The 16135-nt window shown below is 57.7% G+C and overlaps 1 protein-coding gene across 1 annotated transcript in view; it reads right to left on the bottom strand.

Annotated features, from left to right (window-relative positions):
- Nucleotides 1–2126: 2126 nt before the first annotated feature.
- The window catches only part of PKD1L1 (polycystin 1 like 1, transient receptor potential channel interacting), a 55226-nt gene continuing 41217 nt past the window's right edge, over nt 2127–16135 (bottom strand). Inside the window, exons 44-54 of the mRNA XM_054571315.1 lie at nt 15961–16101; nt 14651–14806; nt 13698–13919; nt 12111–12272; nt 11159–11323; nt 10367–10531; nt 10210–10270; nt 8028–8168; nt 5502–5633; nt 4529–4635; nt 2127–2402 (exon numbers count right to left, since the gene is read on the bottom strand). Coding sequence (XP_054427290.1) covers nt 2127–2402; nt 4529–4635; nt 5502–5633; nt 8028–8168; nt 10210–10270; nt 10367–10531; nt 11159–11323; nt 12111–12272; nt 13698–13919; nt 14651–14806; nt 15961–16101 — 1728 coding nt within the window. The remainder of the gene's footprint in view (nt 2403–4528; nt 4636–5501; nt 5634–8027; nt 8169–10209; nt 10271–10366; nt 10532–11158; nt 11324–12110; nt 12273–13697; nt 13920–14650; nt 14807–15960; nt 16102–16135) is intronic.

Here is a 16135-nt window from a genome sequence, read left to right as displayed (position 1 = left end):
CACGCTGTGCGGGCGGACTGCACTCAGGCCGCGCGCCCGACGGCCGGAGCCCCCTCCGCCTCTGTGCACGGACCGAGCCGCGCGGCGCCCGGCGGTGACGGCTGACAGACCGAAGGCGGCCGGCCAGGGGCTGTCCTTGATCTTGGGACACTCTTTGCTCCCATTCCCTTTTGATTGTTGTTCTTAAAATTTCCTTCTTATGCATTTTATTACGTATGAGAAATGTAATGTGGGCCACATGTGCATTTTTTTTTAATGCTAAGGGGATTCGAGAATCAGTACTGAGAATTGCAAGACTATAAAAACAAATCAAATGCATAGATACACTAAGAATTTTTAGTCCAACATCTTCTCTCCAAATGTTCGAGTCCACACAGAGACCCCGTTCCTTTCCTGAGGAGGAAAAGCTTTTAGAGACATTTCACAAAGGGGTTGTTTACAATGAGACGACCCAGACATGCCCACGTTTGGAAAAACAAGGTCGGGACTAGGAGTGACTGCCGAAAGGACGTGGGGCTTTCGGCTTAATGCGGCCACAGCTTAGATGGAAACCAGACTGCTTACAAACGAGAGCGTTTTAGTTCTCAATGTCGGGGCAGACGCCGGTTTACAGAAGGGATGTTTTCATTTGGGGAGACTGCCAGTGTGCGACGTGACGCTATTTTCAAATCGTAACTGCGGGCGGACAGACTTTCGCCGCGGTTCCCAGCGTTTCCTCCTCACCCTCGGGGTCGGCACTGAGCCCTAACCCGAGTCCCCATCAACCCACAGAAAGCGCCGTGCCGAGAGCCAGCTGCTGGAGGCCCGGCCACCGGCCGTCTGTGACCGCACCGCGTCGCCCGGCGCGGAGCCCACGGTGCCTCGTCTTCAGCCCCCCGCCCCGCGCAGCTGCCGCTGTCCTGCCGTCTGATGATGTCAGCGCCGTGCGTCTCCACGGCGTAGCCCCACCCCCACCCCACCTGAGGTTTCAGTTGCCTTCCGTCAACCACGGCCTGAAAATATGAAGTAAAAAATTCCAGAAATGAACAGCTCCTGAGTTTTGGGTCGCACGCCATTTTGAGCAGCGCAGCGAGACCTCACGTCCTCCTGCCCCGTCCCGCCCGGGACGTCCTCGCGGCCCACCCAGTACAGTGGGGTATTTTGAGAGAGACCACATTTGCATAACTTCTAGTGCAGTGTGTTGTTATTTTGTTACTGATGTTAATCTCTGACTGCACCTAATGTGCTAAGTAAACTTTGTCGCGGGCGTGTACATGCAGGAAAACCCGGAGCCAAGCGGCGGGCAGGCACTGGCTCAAGGTTTCAACAAGCAACGCGGAAACACCCACCGTCCACCCTGCACTCGCCCCCGCACAGAAATGCCGCCCCCGGGTCCCTCTGCGCCTGCAGGTGCCAGCCCCACTCCATCAGCTGCGTCATGAGCACAGAAGCCGGAGCAGCCCCAGCTTCTTCCTCCTGGTTTCCATCGGCGTCTGCCCTGGGCTTGCGTGTCATGGTCTCCCATAGGTTGGGGTCCCCCACCCCCTGCCACTTAGGTGCTTCAGCCGAGACCCTCGTTTCTCTGGTGGGGGGACACGGGAGCCACTGTGACTATGGTAGGTCAGACTGTGTTTCTAACTGGACAGCACCAGCACAGCACCAGCGTGGTTTAGGAACTCAGACGGCAACCTGGGCTTTTGTTTTTCTCTCTCCCTAAATACGCACCGCTGATCTCCGAGGTGGAAGGCGCCTCAGAGGTCAGCTCCGTCCACTCACCCTGGACACCCCCCGTCACGTGGTTCTTTCAAACCTTCTCTCTTCTCCCTCCACCTCCAACTTTCATTCCTAATGGACTAACACCAGCCCCGCCAGAGACATGAGCACATGGCCGTGTCCGGGGAAGGCACGCTGGGTCCCCTGCCCTCCCAAGCCAGGTGGCCGTGCCATCCTCGCCGCTCAGTGTCTAGCATGCAATGGGGCTCACCGTCAACCCAGGCTGCTTGCCCCTGGGGCAGGGACCACGCCTTGGTAACGCGGGACAGCTGCTGTGTGCATAGGTCTGGCTCAGGGGCACAAGGTGGTGGAAGCAGTTACCGCAGCCCCCTGCCCCCACCGCCTGGCAGCTGGAACGAGCCCGCGTGGGTCTGTCAGCGGGGCAGCGTGAGGAACTGGCCTTGACCGTGGGAGCCACACCGCCTTCTGCTGCCAGGGTCACGTAGAGTGCGCGTGGCTGTGGGCCCGTCTCCCCCAGACTGACTGTGTGCGGCCAGAGAGGAGGAGCCCAAATCCAAAGCGCGCTCCCCGTCTAGGCCAGGACGCATGGCCCCGGAATTCTCCCCGAGGGCCGGGTCGTGCCGGGGTCCGTCCCACAGGGCCCCGGGGGCCCTCTTGATGCCGTCTGTCCCTCTGGCGGGGACCACATGCTGCGCGGAGATGACGACAGCGATGAGGGAGGGATGTCTGCGCTGGAGACAGGGCTTCGCCACCTGTCACCTCGGTTTTGGGTGTCTGAATGGTGATGAGGGTCTGTATACACAGCATGTTTAGAGGCAAAAGAAACATCTGCGCCGGGCCTGGCCCAATGCCGGCCCCCTGCACCGCCCCACGGGCCCAGGACACAGGCTGCGCAGTGGGAGGGGTGCAGGGGGTCCGCAGCACGGTCCCCCCCATGAGCCTCGCAGGGACAGGAAGCCGCCACTGTGGGAATGCAGAGCTGGCGGGGGCGGGGGCGGGGGCGGCCAGCCATCCACAGGCACGTCGCCGCGTCCTGCGAGGTCCGAGGCCCTGCCCGGCCCACCCTGCTCGCGGGTCGCCGCCCTGGCGTGGGGCCCTCTGTGTCCTCCGGCGCGGTGTAGCGCCGTCGGCCCTCTTGTTCCTGACCCAGGCAGCCGGTTGCTGTGGGCACTTCGCCCCGCCCCCCCACCAGCCGCATTTACCGCTGGGTCCGCAGACGAGGCAGCCAAGAGGCGCCGAGCGTCTCGCAGGGAAATGTATCCCTGCTCGGGGTGAGCTCACGGGGGCCCGGGGGTCAGGGCCTCAGCGGGCTCGGCGGAAGGTGCGGGTGGAGATCCGGGCCTGGGAGACGGGACCGTGTCAGGGTCCCAGACAAGCAGAAGCTACAGGAGCTCATTACCATTAAGCCCTGCTTACAACGGACGTTAAAGGGACTAATTTAAGCTGAAGAGGATGGGCCTTCACCAGTAACATGAAAACATGTGAAAGAACACATCTCACCGGAAAGGATACAATAAAGGCAGTAGATAAACTGCTTACAAAGCTAGTGCAATGGGTAAAAGACACACACAATAAAAATAACTCTAATTACAGTAACTGTGACCTCAAAACATACAGTGCAGGGCTGGGAGGGAAACGTTGAGCCTTTAGAATCAGATCAAACTGAAGTGGTTTTCAGCTGAAAGAGACATAGGCTGTCACATGTGAACTCATGGTAACCACAAAACAAAACACCAAACACGAAAAGCAGAAACTATAAGCAACCACTAAAGAAAGTCGTCCAACCACAAAGGGAGAGAAAGGAAGTACAAAACCAGCCAGGAAACAATGAACTGAACAGCAACAGGCACGCACCTTTGAGAATTACTTTAAATGTAAATGGACTAATTCTGCAATCGAAAGACACAGAGTGACCCAGAAAATGAAAACCAAGACTCGTCTGCTTGCTGCCTCCCAGAGGCTCCCTGTAGGTGTGAGGACACGCAGAGATTGTAATGGACAGAAAAAGACATTTCGCGTAAGTGGAAATCAAAAGAAAGCTGTAGCAGCCATATTTATATCAGAAAACTTAGACTTTAAAACAAAGGCTGCAACAGAAGATAAAAAAAGGTGTTTATCTCATAACGGTACAGGGGTCGATCCATCAGGATGTAAAATTTGTCAATATTTATGCACCCAACATAGGAGCACCTCAGTATATAGAGCAAATGTTAAAAGGAGAAAGAGGCAGGAATACAGTAACAGTGGGGGATTTTAATACCCCACTGACGTCCATGGATAGATCATCCAGACAGAAAATCAATAAGGAGCCACTAGCCTTCAAGGACGTTAGACTGGAGGGATTTACAGATATGTCCAGAACATTCCATCCCAAAGCAACAGAATGCATATTCTTTCCTTGAAGGCAGAGAACACATTTTCCAGAATAAATTGTATGCTTGGCCACAGAATGAGTGTTACTACATTTAAGAAGGTTAAAATCATACAAACCAACTTCTTCCATTATAATGGTGTGAAACCAAAAATTGATTACAGGAAAGAAACTGGAGAATTCACAAATATGTGAAGATTAAACAACATGTCACTGAGTAACCAGTGAGTCAAGGAAGAACTCAGAAGAGAAATTTGAAAATACCTGAGACAAACAGAAATGGAAAGACGACACCCCCCAAGTCTGTGGGGTGCACCGGCAGACAGAAGCGGACACCCCTTCTTTGGTGAGAGGCTTGGCAGCCCCGCTGGACGCGCCCTGGGGTACAGGGGGAGGGGAGTCAGAGCTCGGGGTGGGTGCGCATGAGGTACGGAGCCTCCGTACGTGTGGAGCACCCATGAACCTGAGGATGGCCGGGCCTGGCATGCCCATTGGCATGACCAGGACCCGCATGCGAAGGGGTGGAGGTGCCCGGCAAACTCGGCCACCATCTGAAACGGAAGTCAGACCCCATTTCCAAATCGTAAGTGAGCTGTTTGGAAATTATGTGCTTTATGGGGATAAATTCATTGCCGGACGTGTCTTTAAATACGTCCCCTTAATTTCTGAGAACAGACACATGCACGGCTGTGACTGAGCGCAAGGCGCCCTCCGTTTCTGGGCGAGTGGGAGGGTGCTTGGTGCTCTTTCGCAGCGGGCTGCGGGGTCAGGGCGGACAGGGCACGCTCGGGGGCGGGGGCATGGCCCTGCCCGTCACCGGGGCGGTTGGAAAAGCCGGCCCTGCCACCGTTTGCTGACTTGAGCCCCTTCCAGCAAACGCATGTCCTCTCAGGGCCTCATCTATCACGGCTTCATTACTCCGATTAAAATGGAACAGTGATTAGATTTTCCCAGGGAGCTGCATGAGAACGAGGGAAAATTGAATTCAGCCAGGACAGGAGGCAACAGCTGAATAAGGACCATGACCCGTGATTGAATTTTCGGGCCCTGCACACCCCAGCGTGATTTGATTCTGGCACGTGGACCACGTAACAAGAGGACAAAGGCCCGCCCGCCCCACAGAAACCTGCTCATCCACGGAAACAGCCTGGCGCTGGGGGCCATCTGGTTCCGAGCAGCCCATCCCCCGCTCACCCCACAGGCAGAACCTGGGCCTCACAGGGTGGCGACGGGTCCGTGGACGTCAGGGTGGTGACACGGGCATAGCCCACGTGACCCTCAGAAACCCTCAGGGGCCGGGGCTGGGACTTGCCCCCCGCTCACGACCACTTCCAGAAGGAGCCTTCACACACATCGGGGCCATAGCCCCCGAATACATCAGCCCGTCAGTCACGTGCCCCGCTCCCCGAGGACGCACCTGCGCGCTCGGACACAGCAGCGTGCACGGAGGCTGACATGCGCGCTGCGGTCAGATCCGCCCCGAGCCGTGCGCCTTCGGGGATCAGTACCGATTCTGATGACATGGCCAGCAGGACCCCTTTGCTCTGTGCTGTCACATGGCCAGGCCCCGTGTTCCACGGGCCCTGGGACAACCCTGATCCTGCCTGGGGGCCTGCCTGGCCCCGCCTGCGGCCCGACCCCGGGCGGCTCTCGGGCATGCCCGCACCGCCCGCCTGCTCCCCCACCCCCTTCCACGCACTCAGCCAGGCACTTCGAGGCTACTTTGAATCCCCAAATATGAGCATGTATTCCAAATTCAATAATCTCCTTAGCAAATTCCGATCGGAGCCTGCCGGGTTTTAAACGGCTGCAAACCTCAGCCCAGCTGGCCTCAAAGGTTCAGTTTGAATAACCATTCTATATTGAATTAGTCAGGAAAAACGAGAGATATTAATCTGGCAAGATTCAATTGTTAGCCTTACAAAATGAGGATTTCATTTCAAAATCTCATTGAACTGTCAGCATTCCGTCCTGGCCCATTTCATTGCGTTTATTAGATTTCTGCGCTACCTTGCAAAACAGACTCAACAGGCAGGAAAGAAATGCCAAAAACTAAGGTTTTAGCCTTTCGATACTGAGATAGTCAGACAAGCGAATGCAGACACGAGTCTCGCCACAGGCTGTTCTCAGGCGACTGGCCAAAGGGCCACCTGAGCTCGGACGGAGAGCCAGTCTGACGGCGCAGACACCGCACTTCCACCCGAGTTTCTCCGACGTGCGCGCCCTCGTGCAGTTAGTACCTTCTTGGAACCCTGGCCCTTCTCACGGCCGAGGCCGACATCTGCTCCGACTGGCTGCTGTGTGGAGGAGCCTGGTCTCACAAGCACCTTGGCGCTGCCGGGGCCGGCACGCCTGCTCAACGCCTGAGGGCTGAAGAAAAAAGATGAAAAAATCTCTCACCAAATCAACCAGGCATACGCAGCAGCAGAAAGATAGTCCAGGGCCACACGCCGTGGGGAGCGGAGGGACCCTGAGAGGCACTGCGGGCATGAGGCTGCGGGGGCTGAAGCCCCCGTGACTGGGCAGGAGGGCCCGGCAGAGCTCGTGCCGGTGTCGCCCCCCCCCCCAGCGTGCGACGTAGGACGAGCTCCCTTCCTCTCCGGGATTCACCGTGAGCGGAGGTGCTGATGAACCTGCTCCGCAGGCTGTGTGAGAGTTCACCTAGTTCTCGTGTGTAAAGAACCTAGATCCGTGTCTGGCAAGCAATAAAATTTATATAGTTTCTCAGTGGTAGCTATCAAGGGAAACCAATCAGAAGGCAAAAAACAGACCAGATAGAACACTTAGTATTCCTACTGCCACGGGCTGAATTGTGTCATCTCAAAATTCATGTCGATACCTCACACACCTCCCAAGGCAGCCCTCAGGATGCCACTATGTGTGCAGAAGACGCTTTCATGCCTTGATTAAGGTCACATGGGGCCACTGAGGGGGCCCTAATCCAATGTGACTGGTGTCCTATAAGGAGAGGAAATGAGGACACAGACACAGAGGGACAGTCAGGTGAGGATGCGGGTCAGTGTCTAAACATTGCAGAGAGGCCTCGGGGGGGCCAGCCTGGGACACCCCATTGGGGACATCGGCCTCCAGGACTCTGACGAAGCCAGTGTCTGTGGTTCAAGGCTCCTGGTCGGTGCTGTTTGTTATCACAGCCCTAGCGAACCATCGCACTTGCTTAAATTGCTTCAGAATTGAAACAGAAAACATTTTCTCCATCCTCGCAGAACTGCTAAAATGCTTCTGATGGCCTCAAGGCAACTCTGACCTTGAACCAGACCTGCTTGGACGGCAAGACCGTTTATGTGGGGGGGGAGTTTCACCCCCAAAACGAACGCTAACAGTCACATCTTGTTATAAGCAGACTGAGCTGCGACACTAGCGACTGTGCTAGGAGACCCTCGGGGAGCCTGCCAGTCCTGGGAAGCAGCATCTCTCTGCCCTGCCTCCGGCTGCTTCCCTGGAGAGAGAGGACACAGGTGCTGTCACGGCTCCGCCAGGTGTCGTCTGCCTTTGAGGCAGCAGCCTGGGGCCCAGGAGTAGGAGGGATTGGACGCTGCCTGCACATCACATGGCCACATGCCCATGCGCCCACGCAGCCGGCAGGTCAGGCAGCCACACATACCGTCTGCTGCGTGGCCCTGGAGCAGCAGCCATCACTGCGTGGTGGGCATGGATGGTGCGGCCCCTGGTCCCTGGTGGACTCAGCCCGGGGGCTGCCAAGACATGCTGGAACGTACCGGAATGTGCCAGAACGCGCTGCTGTGCAAGAGCACAGGGTCGGCTGCTCTATATCAGGCACGGCCCAGCCTCTTGACAGACCCTCGGCCCACACCTCCTGCTGCTCTTCTCTAGGGGGGATTTGGTTACTGGCACACACGTTACTCTGATCCCAAGTGCAGGAGTTTTGAGTTTCCAAGAATGAGTCCTTCTCCACAGATCCCACCCTGGACCAGATCGTCGTCCAGCTCATCGAGGCTCATGTAACCAGGTGAGGGCCCGGCCTGGGGCGCTAGCTGCTGGGGGAGCTGGGGGCCAAGGCCCTCGAGAGTGGCGGGCCCGGAGGGGGAGCTTCCCATGGGGCAGACTTCAGGTTAGAGGTGGTCATGCCGCTATCCGCTTCCCATACCCTGACCGGGGACAGGCAGAGCTCCAGCCGCGGCCCCACGGCTGGAACAGGTCAAAGTGGCTACCTGCTGTGATGATGCTAGGACCCGAGATGGCCCTTGCCTTTTGCGTAACAGACTACCAGTGACTCTGTAATTTAGGGTGAAGGTCCCTCAAGCCACACACAGAGTCTGTGCTCCCAAGAGGAGGTGACATCCATCCCTCAAAGCGTTGTCAAGGGACTTTAGAACTGACAGCCCCTCCAGGGATCAAGAGAAAAGACACTGGCTTTTAACCTGAAATGTATTCTTGTCTTTTAATCACATCAATTCCTTTCTTATTAGGGTCTGTTTTAAAAATTAGGTACTGAATGTGTCCAGTGCAGCTGTAAGGGAAATCAGGAGACAGCTGCCTCTTGCTGGGCAGAGGTAGATCCCTTGTTTTCTCACAAGAAAACTCTTCTCTTCCTGACTCAACATGTATGGTCCTTTTGCTCAGACGCCGGGCTCTACTCCCTATGCCCAAACGGTTTTTTTTGTTTTTGTTTTTTACATTTGAGATATTTTTGTCCAATTTGGTATCAATTGCTTTATTTCACAAAAACACATTAGGAAGCTTTTCTCTGTCTCAGCTCTGGAATGGCCGGAGCACGATTGGGCCTCCCTGTTCCTAGCAGGTTGGTGTCTCAGGTCACAGGTGCCTCTGGACGGCCGGCTCTTCAATTGCTGCGCAGGGTCCCATGTCGACGCAAGGTAGCTGGCATTGGGGGAGCCGGCAGCGGTCCCTTCCTCCCCATGTTGTGTGTTCATTTCATATCTTCAAGCTTTTTCCCCATTCTCATTACTTTGTATATGTATTATACTCACTTTTCTCATCATACTTAGCTGTTGTTAAATAATGATTTATCTATTTAATTATTGGTAACAGAGTCATCTGTTGGGTCAATTCATTTTTGCCGTTGCCTTGATTAGACTTCCAGCTCTGCAGGTCCCTTCTGTGGGCTCTGATACATGTGCAACTGCACAGACTCTCCTGCCTGAGTTCAGCTGAGTTTACTGTCATTTGTTGTTGTTCTATAGCACATGCCACAGACTGTCCTCAAGCACTAATTCAGCAATCTATATTGTCCTTTATTTGATCCTATCCAGAAATGCCAGTGTATAAATGTATGGTCATCTTTCTTCTGATATTTCTAATTACTTTTTTATGTTACAAAGGTAGTAAATGGTACTTTGTTTTTCTTTACACATATTCTTTTCCTTTCAGTTTTTTTTTTACACAATTGGTTGTATTACCTACTCTATAAAAACTATGCTTTTCCTGTCACTTGCCCAACTTTCCACTCATATTATTTACATTATTAAAAAGTAAATGTGCATAATTAATGAGTAACGTCTGCATAAATAATTTTGCTAGCGATAACTTGATTTGGGACCAGGAAGTTACTTGGATGACAATAAGCTTTGTCTTTGTTTCCTAATCCAGTCACTTTATTAGGATTTGTTCTGGTTTTAATAGATTGGAATCCATTTCTTTCCTGGGATATGATTCTTTTTTAAATACATGGATCTATGTCTTTATTTCAGGAACATTTTCTCACATCTTATCTTCAAATGTGCTTCTGTTCGTGTTCCCTGGGCTCCCTGAGGCCGGCGGAGACGCTGGCCACGCACTGTCCATGTCCTGTTCGTGCCCCGGGCCCCGTCCGGTCTGTACCCTGTGCCACGTCCAGACCGTGCCCGCGCCATGTCCGGTGCCCCATGCAGGTTTCTCCTGCCACTTCCGTGGGAGTTGCCTTCCCCCCACAATCGATTTTAACTTGGTTTTCATCTCATCTTGCTGAGTTTTCTTGAACCTGTTGCCCACATCCACACTCCTCTTTCTGTGAATCTATTACTCTTTTTTTCTGTGGCTTCACCTCTATTTTCTGCTTTCTCTTTTCTTCCCCATTTCTGGCCTCAAGTCTCCTCCTTTGACTTTTTTCATCTCTTAGCTCTTTCACCCGGGCTGTGCCCTCTCACTTGGGCGACGGCGCTTCTCCCGGAGCTCGCGTTTGTCGGGGAGCATCTGGTCGCCGCTCGCCTGTCCGTGGCGCCGTTTTCAGAGGCCTGACCTGCGCATCCTTCTCCACCATGACCGGGGATGACCCCCGCCCTGCGTTTGTGGGCTGGCACGGACCCCGTGATGGCCCGCGTCCACGCTGACGGTCACTTCCGCACCAGGGCCGCCTCTTCGCAGGGGGTCCTTCCCGGGAGGGACCGGGGGTTCCGAGCAGCGGCCCCGGCTTCTCGCCTTCACCAGGGAGTTCACTCGCGGCTGGGCCTGGGACGTGCCAGCTGTGGGCTGCGGGGCACCCCCGCGGATCTCAGGGGAGCCACCCGAGGGATGCGCTTAGCGCCGGGCCCCGCTCGCCGTCCTAGGTGGCGGGCGGGCGCACGCCCGGCGTGAGAGCCACCAGCAGCCGCTGGCAAAGCCGGCTTTCCTGCAGGCCCGGTCCCCACACCCTGCGGTGTGCGGTCCAGGGAGGTTCCCTGAGCTCTTCTGGGTCCGTTATCTTTTCTTCCGAGCGGGGGTCTCGGGGGCCCTCCGGGGTCTCCATGGATGCTGCGTGCGCCGCTGGCACTGCAGGGGCCCCTGCCTTCGGCCCGAGGCTCACCGCGCTCGGCCGCCATCGCGGGGGTCCCCGCCCCCGCGCCGCGACAGCGCCCCCCAGCCCCCGTCTCTCGGCGGCGGACTCCCGTTTCCGTGGGAAGCGAGGGGGCAGGCAGACAGTGCCGCCAGGCCGGGCTGGAAGCCGCACCCCACGCCTCGCACCGCTGAGCGGCCCTCCGGGCGCGCCGGAGCGTTATCTGCCCTCGTGGAGCATTTAAGCCAATGCGCCGCAGGGCTTGGAACGGCTGCTACTTTTAAACTCCCCCGAACACTTAAAAAATAAAGAAACTTGGTAAAAATAAATTTCCGTTTGCTCACCCCTGTAGCTCGGTCGTCCGAAGCTCCCACCAAGGGACCCTCCGCTGCCCCAGCCCCCGGCGGGTCACGCAGCTCTTGGGGAGGGGGCTGGAGGCAGCCGGACAAGCCATCGACCCTCAGCAGCAGCTCGTCCACCAGGGCTGCGAACTCGCCCAGGGCGCAGGGCTGCGGGGGCGAGAGAACCGGTGACGCCTGCGTGGACGGACTTGTCCCGCTCCCTCCACGCCAGCAGCGTTTCCTGGTCCCAACTCCAGGGGGCAGGCGCTTTGTCAGAGAACAACACAGGGGGCCCTGGAGCCGGGGCCCTGGAGCCAGGGCCCTGGAGCGGGGGCCCCGGGCCGAATATCACGTCTCAGTTGCCTCACTCATCACGTCACACAGGCGCGCACCCGCCCCTCACGTATCACGTCACACAGGCGCGCACCCGCCCCTCACTCATCACGTCACACAGGCGCGCACCCGCCCCTCACTCATCACGTCACACAGGCGCGCACCCGCCCCTCACTCATCACGTCACACAGGCGCGCACCCGCCCCTCACGCATCACGTCACACTCAGGCGAGCACCCCCCTCTCATGCATCACGTCACACGCGGGCGCGCTCCGAAGTCCTGGGAGGGACTACTGAATGGACTCTCAGGCGGTCATCTGCGGGACAGCACGTGGTCAGCCGCGGAGCCCTGTGCAAACGCCCACGTCACGAGGCACGTGACTGGCTCTGCGCTGCCCCGGGGGACGCCTGCGCACCACGAGGGGCGTGTGGGCCCAGTGCGCGCACCTGCCTGGATCTGTTTGAGCCAGGCCTCAGTCACCGCGCTGAAGAGACTGACGGACTGAGCAGGGTGTGCGTGTCCCCCTTGCCGACCCCCAGGGCCTTCCTGAGGGTCTCAGGAGCTACAGGGGACTAGGGCCGGGGAGGCTGGCGCCGCGCGGGGTGGGGGCGGGGTGCTCACGTGACTCTCCGCGGGCCCCGCCTCCACTGGCTCCGGCCGCTGCCAGCCCAGCGCAAAACGCGCCCGCTCCAGCGCCTCGGCTGCCACGTCGCCCGGCTCCACGAGATACCGGCTTCGGGGGGATTTTCTTTTGGGGGTAAAAGCCCTGAGGGAGCTTCTCAGCTGCGGAGAAGACAAAAAAGACATACTTCATGTTATTAAGCAAAAACAAAAAACAAAAAACTTAGTCGGTTGTTCGACTGTAAAATAGAGACTCTCTCCAATAACGCTATTTTATTTCCTGGCAATAAGACAGTAAGCGCGTAGCAGAAAAGGAAGCGCGCGCATGGATCGAACTAAGCAGCAGCAAGGCAAATTCGGCCGTGAAAACCCGTCCTGTAACGGGCGTGTTTTCACCAGCAGCGGATCAGGACCGAGATTCCGAACGCGGCCCGCGTCTCCGCTTGGGCTTCTTGGGTGGGCACCACGCCGCCCACCGACGTGCGTGCGCCACAGAGACGGAACGTGCCCGCGTGTGACAGCAATGAGCCAATGACGACCCCGAAAATGGGCCCCAGGCTGTTTGTTTCTCCGCTGCGGGCTTAGACTTCTTAGCTCAACAGTCTGCAGGCAAGGAACAAATTTTGCCCATCGGACTGGTTTAGGAAGAGCCCAAACAAGCGACGTTGTAGCCGTTCAGAGCCTGCTTTGCATGTGCTGCAAAGCCTCAGCAGACGGCCATCACCATCTGCGAGTAGAACCCCCAAAATGCCGCTGCAAGAAGGGCCGCGCAGCTCCCTGACGCCAGAAGCGAAAAAGGGTCACCGTGTTTTGCCCTGTGTCATGCGCACCCACGTCCCAGCACTGATTCCCGAGAATAATTTGCATCATGCCCATGTATAATGCGCATCCTCATTCCCCCGTCAAGAATCTGGGCAAAAAATGCGCATTATACCTGGCAAAATACGGGTATATACCCATATAGTCTGATTTAGTGCAGGCACAGGGTGGTGCTAAGAAATTGTTCTGCTGGAACTTAGCTGCCAGCAGGTGTCCTGCATTTTTGCTTGTAGCTCCGTGAGCGCTACATGGGGGCGGCAGGCCGAGGTCACGGGAGCCACCGAAGGAGGTTAAGCCAGGGGCTGTGTGCACATACAGCCGTGTCTGCATGTGCATCCGTGTTTGTGTGCATATGTGCATGTGCATGACACGGCTAGGGTGACAGGTGGCGGGTCAGCAGGAGGGTGGGACACGGGCAGCCCCGCTGCGGACGTGCCCCGAGCCCAGGGAGTGCGCCCCCTGCAGGCTGGCTGATGCAGCAACACATCGGAGGGTGGGGACACTAAGACACGGGATGGGGGTTGTCCGCCAGGCAGCGGTAAGAGAGAGAAGGGGTGCAGCTGGCACTGTGGGGCCTGGAGGGCTTCCTGGAGGAGGTGGCTACCTGGGTGCTGGGTCATCGTGCTGAAACTGTCCAGCCACTTGGGTTCAGCCCTGCCCAGCGCAGGAGAGATGAGCCCCGGGGACTCACGACCACGGGGTTCAGCCGGCAGGTGGAGGTGTGTGTGGGAGCAAGGACTCTCACCCACCCCAGGGTGGGACACGTACCAGGGCAAACCACACAGCGGTCCCTGCTGCGAGAAGGGCCACACAGCACCCCGACGCTGCCTGCAGGTCAGACTTGGAAGAGCCCGGGGAGGCGTCTCTCTGGCTAAAACGGAATAGCAGCCAGTGGAAGGCGTCTGCAAAGGTGCCTGACGGTGGAGCCAGGGCGAAGAGCGAAATCCTGCGCAGGTGGGAGTGGGCGGCCAGCAGCAGGACCCCCGCCAGCTGCAGGGAGAAAACCCGCCACGCTGACCTCCAAGCACTGGGCCACGGGAACCCGAGACCCAGGTGGGGCTTCTAAATGCTTTAAAGGAAGGAACAGCTTGGAGAAGCAGCTTTTGGATGGTTGATCGCATGATCCAGGTGTAAGAACTTAGCACCAGAAAGGCCTGCCCTCTCCCACCCCAGGAGCCAGTCCCTGCGTCCCTCTTCCCTGGTCCTCCTCCTGCTGGTGCCATCTGCGCCCGAGCCGCCAGAGGCCACACTTACTGCCAGGGGCACGTGTCTCACATCTCTGCCCCCGGCGCCCGCAGGGGCTCAGTAAAACGAACCCCTTAGGAAAGGCCAGGAAAGAGAAACCTTGTGTTTAGTTTAGATGTTTGCTTGTCTGGGTGTGGTGACACACCAGGAACTCGGCCCAGGAGCGTCGGGCAGCGTCCCTGGCCCAGGACATATGTTGTCCCCTCCGTCCCCCCGCACAGCACCAAGAGAGGGAGGTGAAGAGCCCATGCAGTGTTCTGGCACTTAGCACCCAGGAGGCGATAGCGAGCACCCACATCCGTAATAACACTAACACCGCTGCCACCGCGCCACGGGGAACACAGAGCGGAGCAGCGTTCACGCCCGTCGCGTATCCCGTCGCTGCGGACGTGGGGGGTGTAACCCAGCACAGGGGCTCCGCGTGCGGGTGGGGCATCCCCTCGTCGGGCGCAGTGAGGAGGACACGTGGACTCTACCGGTTTCTTGCGAGATGTGTTGGTGAAGGGGGGCCTCACCACTGGCGGGAAGATGCCTGAGAGCGAGCGGGACACCGCGGCACTCTGCAAGCCGAGCGGACGGAGGCACCTCAGGGTCAAGAGGAAGGAAAGCGCTCCCTGCAGCCATCGCGCCCTCTGCGGCAGGAGAACAGCAGTGCAGGGCGTCACACGAGCACAGGGCGCACGGGCGGGCTCACCCCTGAGGGCCGTGCGCACGGGAGGCGGGCCCTGCGCCCGGGGGCACGGGGGTGTCGGGAGGAGCCAGAACAGGGGCAGCAGACTCACAAGGCCTCTCAGACGCACCAGCTCGGGTCTGACCGTGCCGCTCCTGCAGAGGGCAGGCCCGCGCGCCCTGCCGCAGCCCCCAGTGACAGCGTGGTACGAGTCGGGTACCACACGGGCCACGGAGAGCGCTCACTGCCTGTGGGGTCCGCCCGCCTTGGTGTGCACGGAGCGCGTTCACTTTTCATGCACATTTTAAAAGTTTAACCTTCATAAAAACTAGAGGCACTCTGTTTTATACCGATGGAGCCCGGGACTCAGAAAAACGAGATGACTGAACAAAAACCACCAGGCTGGGGAAGCAGCAGGCAAGGCCCCAGCCTCCTGAGTCCACATCGGGCATCCTGGCCCAGGGCCGGGGCCTGAGCAGGCTGCTCACCTTGCTACAGGTGGGCTCACTGAGAAAACCCTTTGGGGTGCATGAGCTCATCATCTATTCTCCCCAAGTGTTCTGCAGTCTGTGTGGACAGGGGACCAGGGCTTTCTGTGAGTGCCTCCTCTCTGAGTGGTCAAGGTCATGACCTCAAACAGCCAAACCACCCCAGCCCTAGGGCCAGCCCTGGGGAGGACGGCTGCTCCCACCAACAGAAAAACCACCCAGCTGCAGGTGGGGCGGAGAATTTTCTAGTTGCCAGCCACTTTGTAAACGGTTGACATTTATTTCAAGATACATTTTCTTTAGATGATTCTATCTAAAATAGCACTTCCACATTATTCCGTATAAAAGCCTGCTTCCCTCTGCCACTTGGGGTCACGCCATCAGGAGTGGGGTCTCTGCTCCCTCGTTCTGCTCTCCCTGCCTTACTGGCACCCCAGCTGGCGACCCACGTCCCGAGGACCCCCGGCCTCCACAGGGTGGGTTGCCCTCGCCTGCGAGCTCAGAGCATTATTACTCAATATGGGACGACTCCCTGGTCTGTCTGGAACCTTCCAGAACATGTGTGCCTGAGCTCTTTGGGTGACCTCCCAGAGCAGGGCCTTGTGTGTGACCCAAGCGCCTGTCATACCTGAGTCCACGAAGCCATGTGACTGAGGTCCACAGGCCCTGGCAGAAATCCCCTGCGGACCTGGTCGGCCACCTCCCCAGCCAGAGAGAGCAGGTGGCCGGAGGCTGCGTACCAGGCGAGGCCCGCTCCGGCGATGGGCAGCTGCCAGGTGCAGAGAGAGGGCGTCAGGCGGGTG

This window comes from Pteronotus mesoamericanus, unplaced genomic scaffold, assembly GCF_021234165.1.
Source record: "Pteronotus mesoamericanus isolate MK-2021 breed Mesoamerican mustached bat unplaced genomic scaffold, CSHL_Meso_final contig_220, whole genome shotgun sequence".
NCBI classification, from domain to species: domain Eukaryota; kingdom Metazoa; phylum Chordata; class Mammalia; order Chiroptera; family Mormoopidae; genus Pteronotus; species Pteronotus mesoamericanus.
This window is presented reverse-complemented; position numbering and strand designations above follow the sequence as displayed.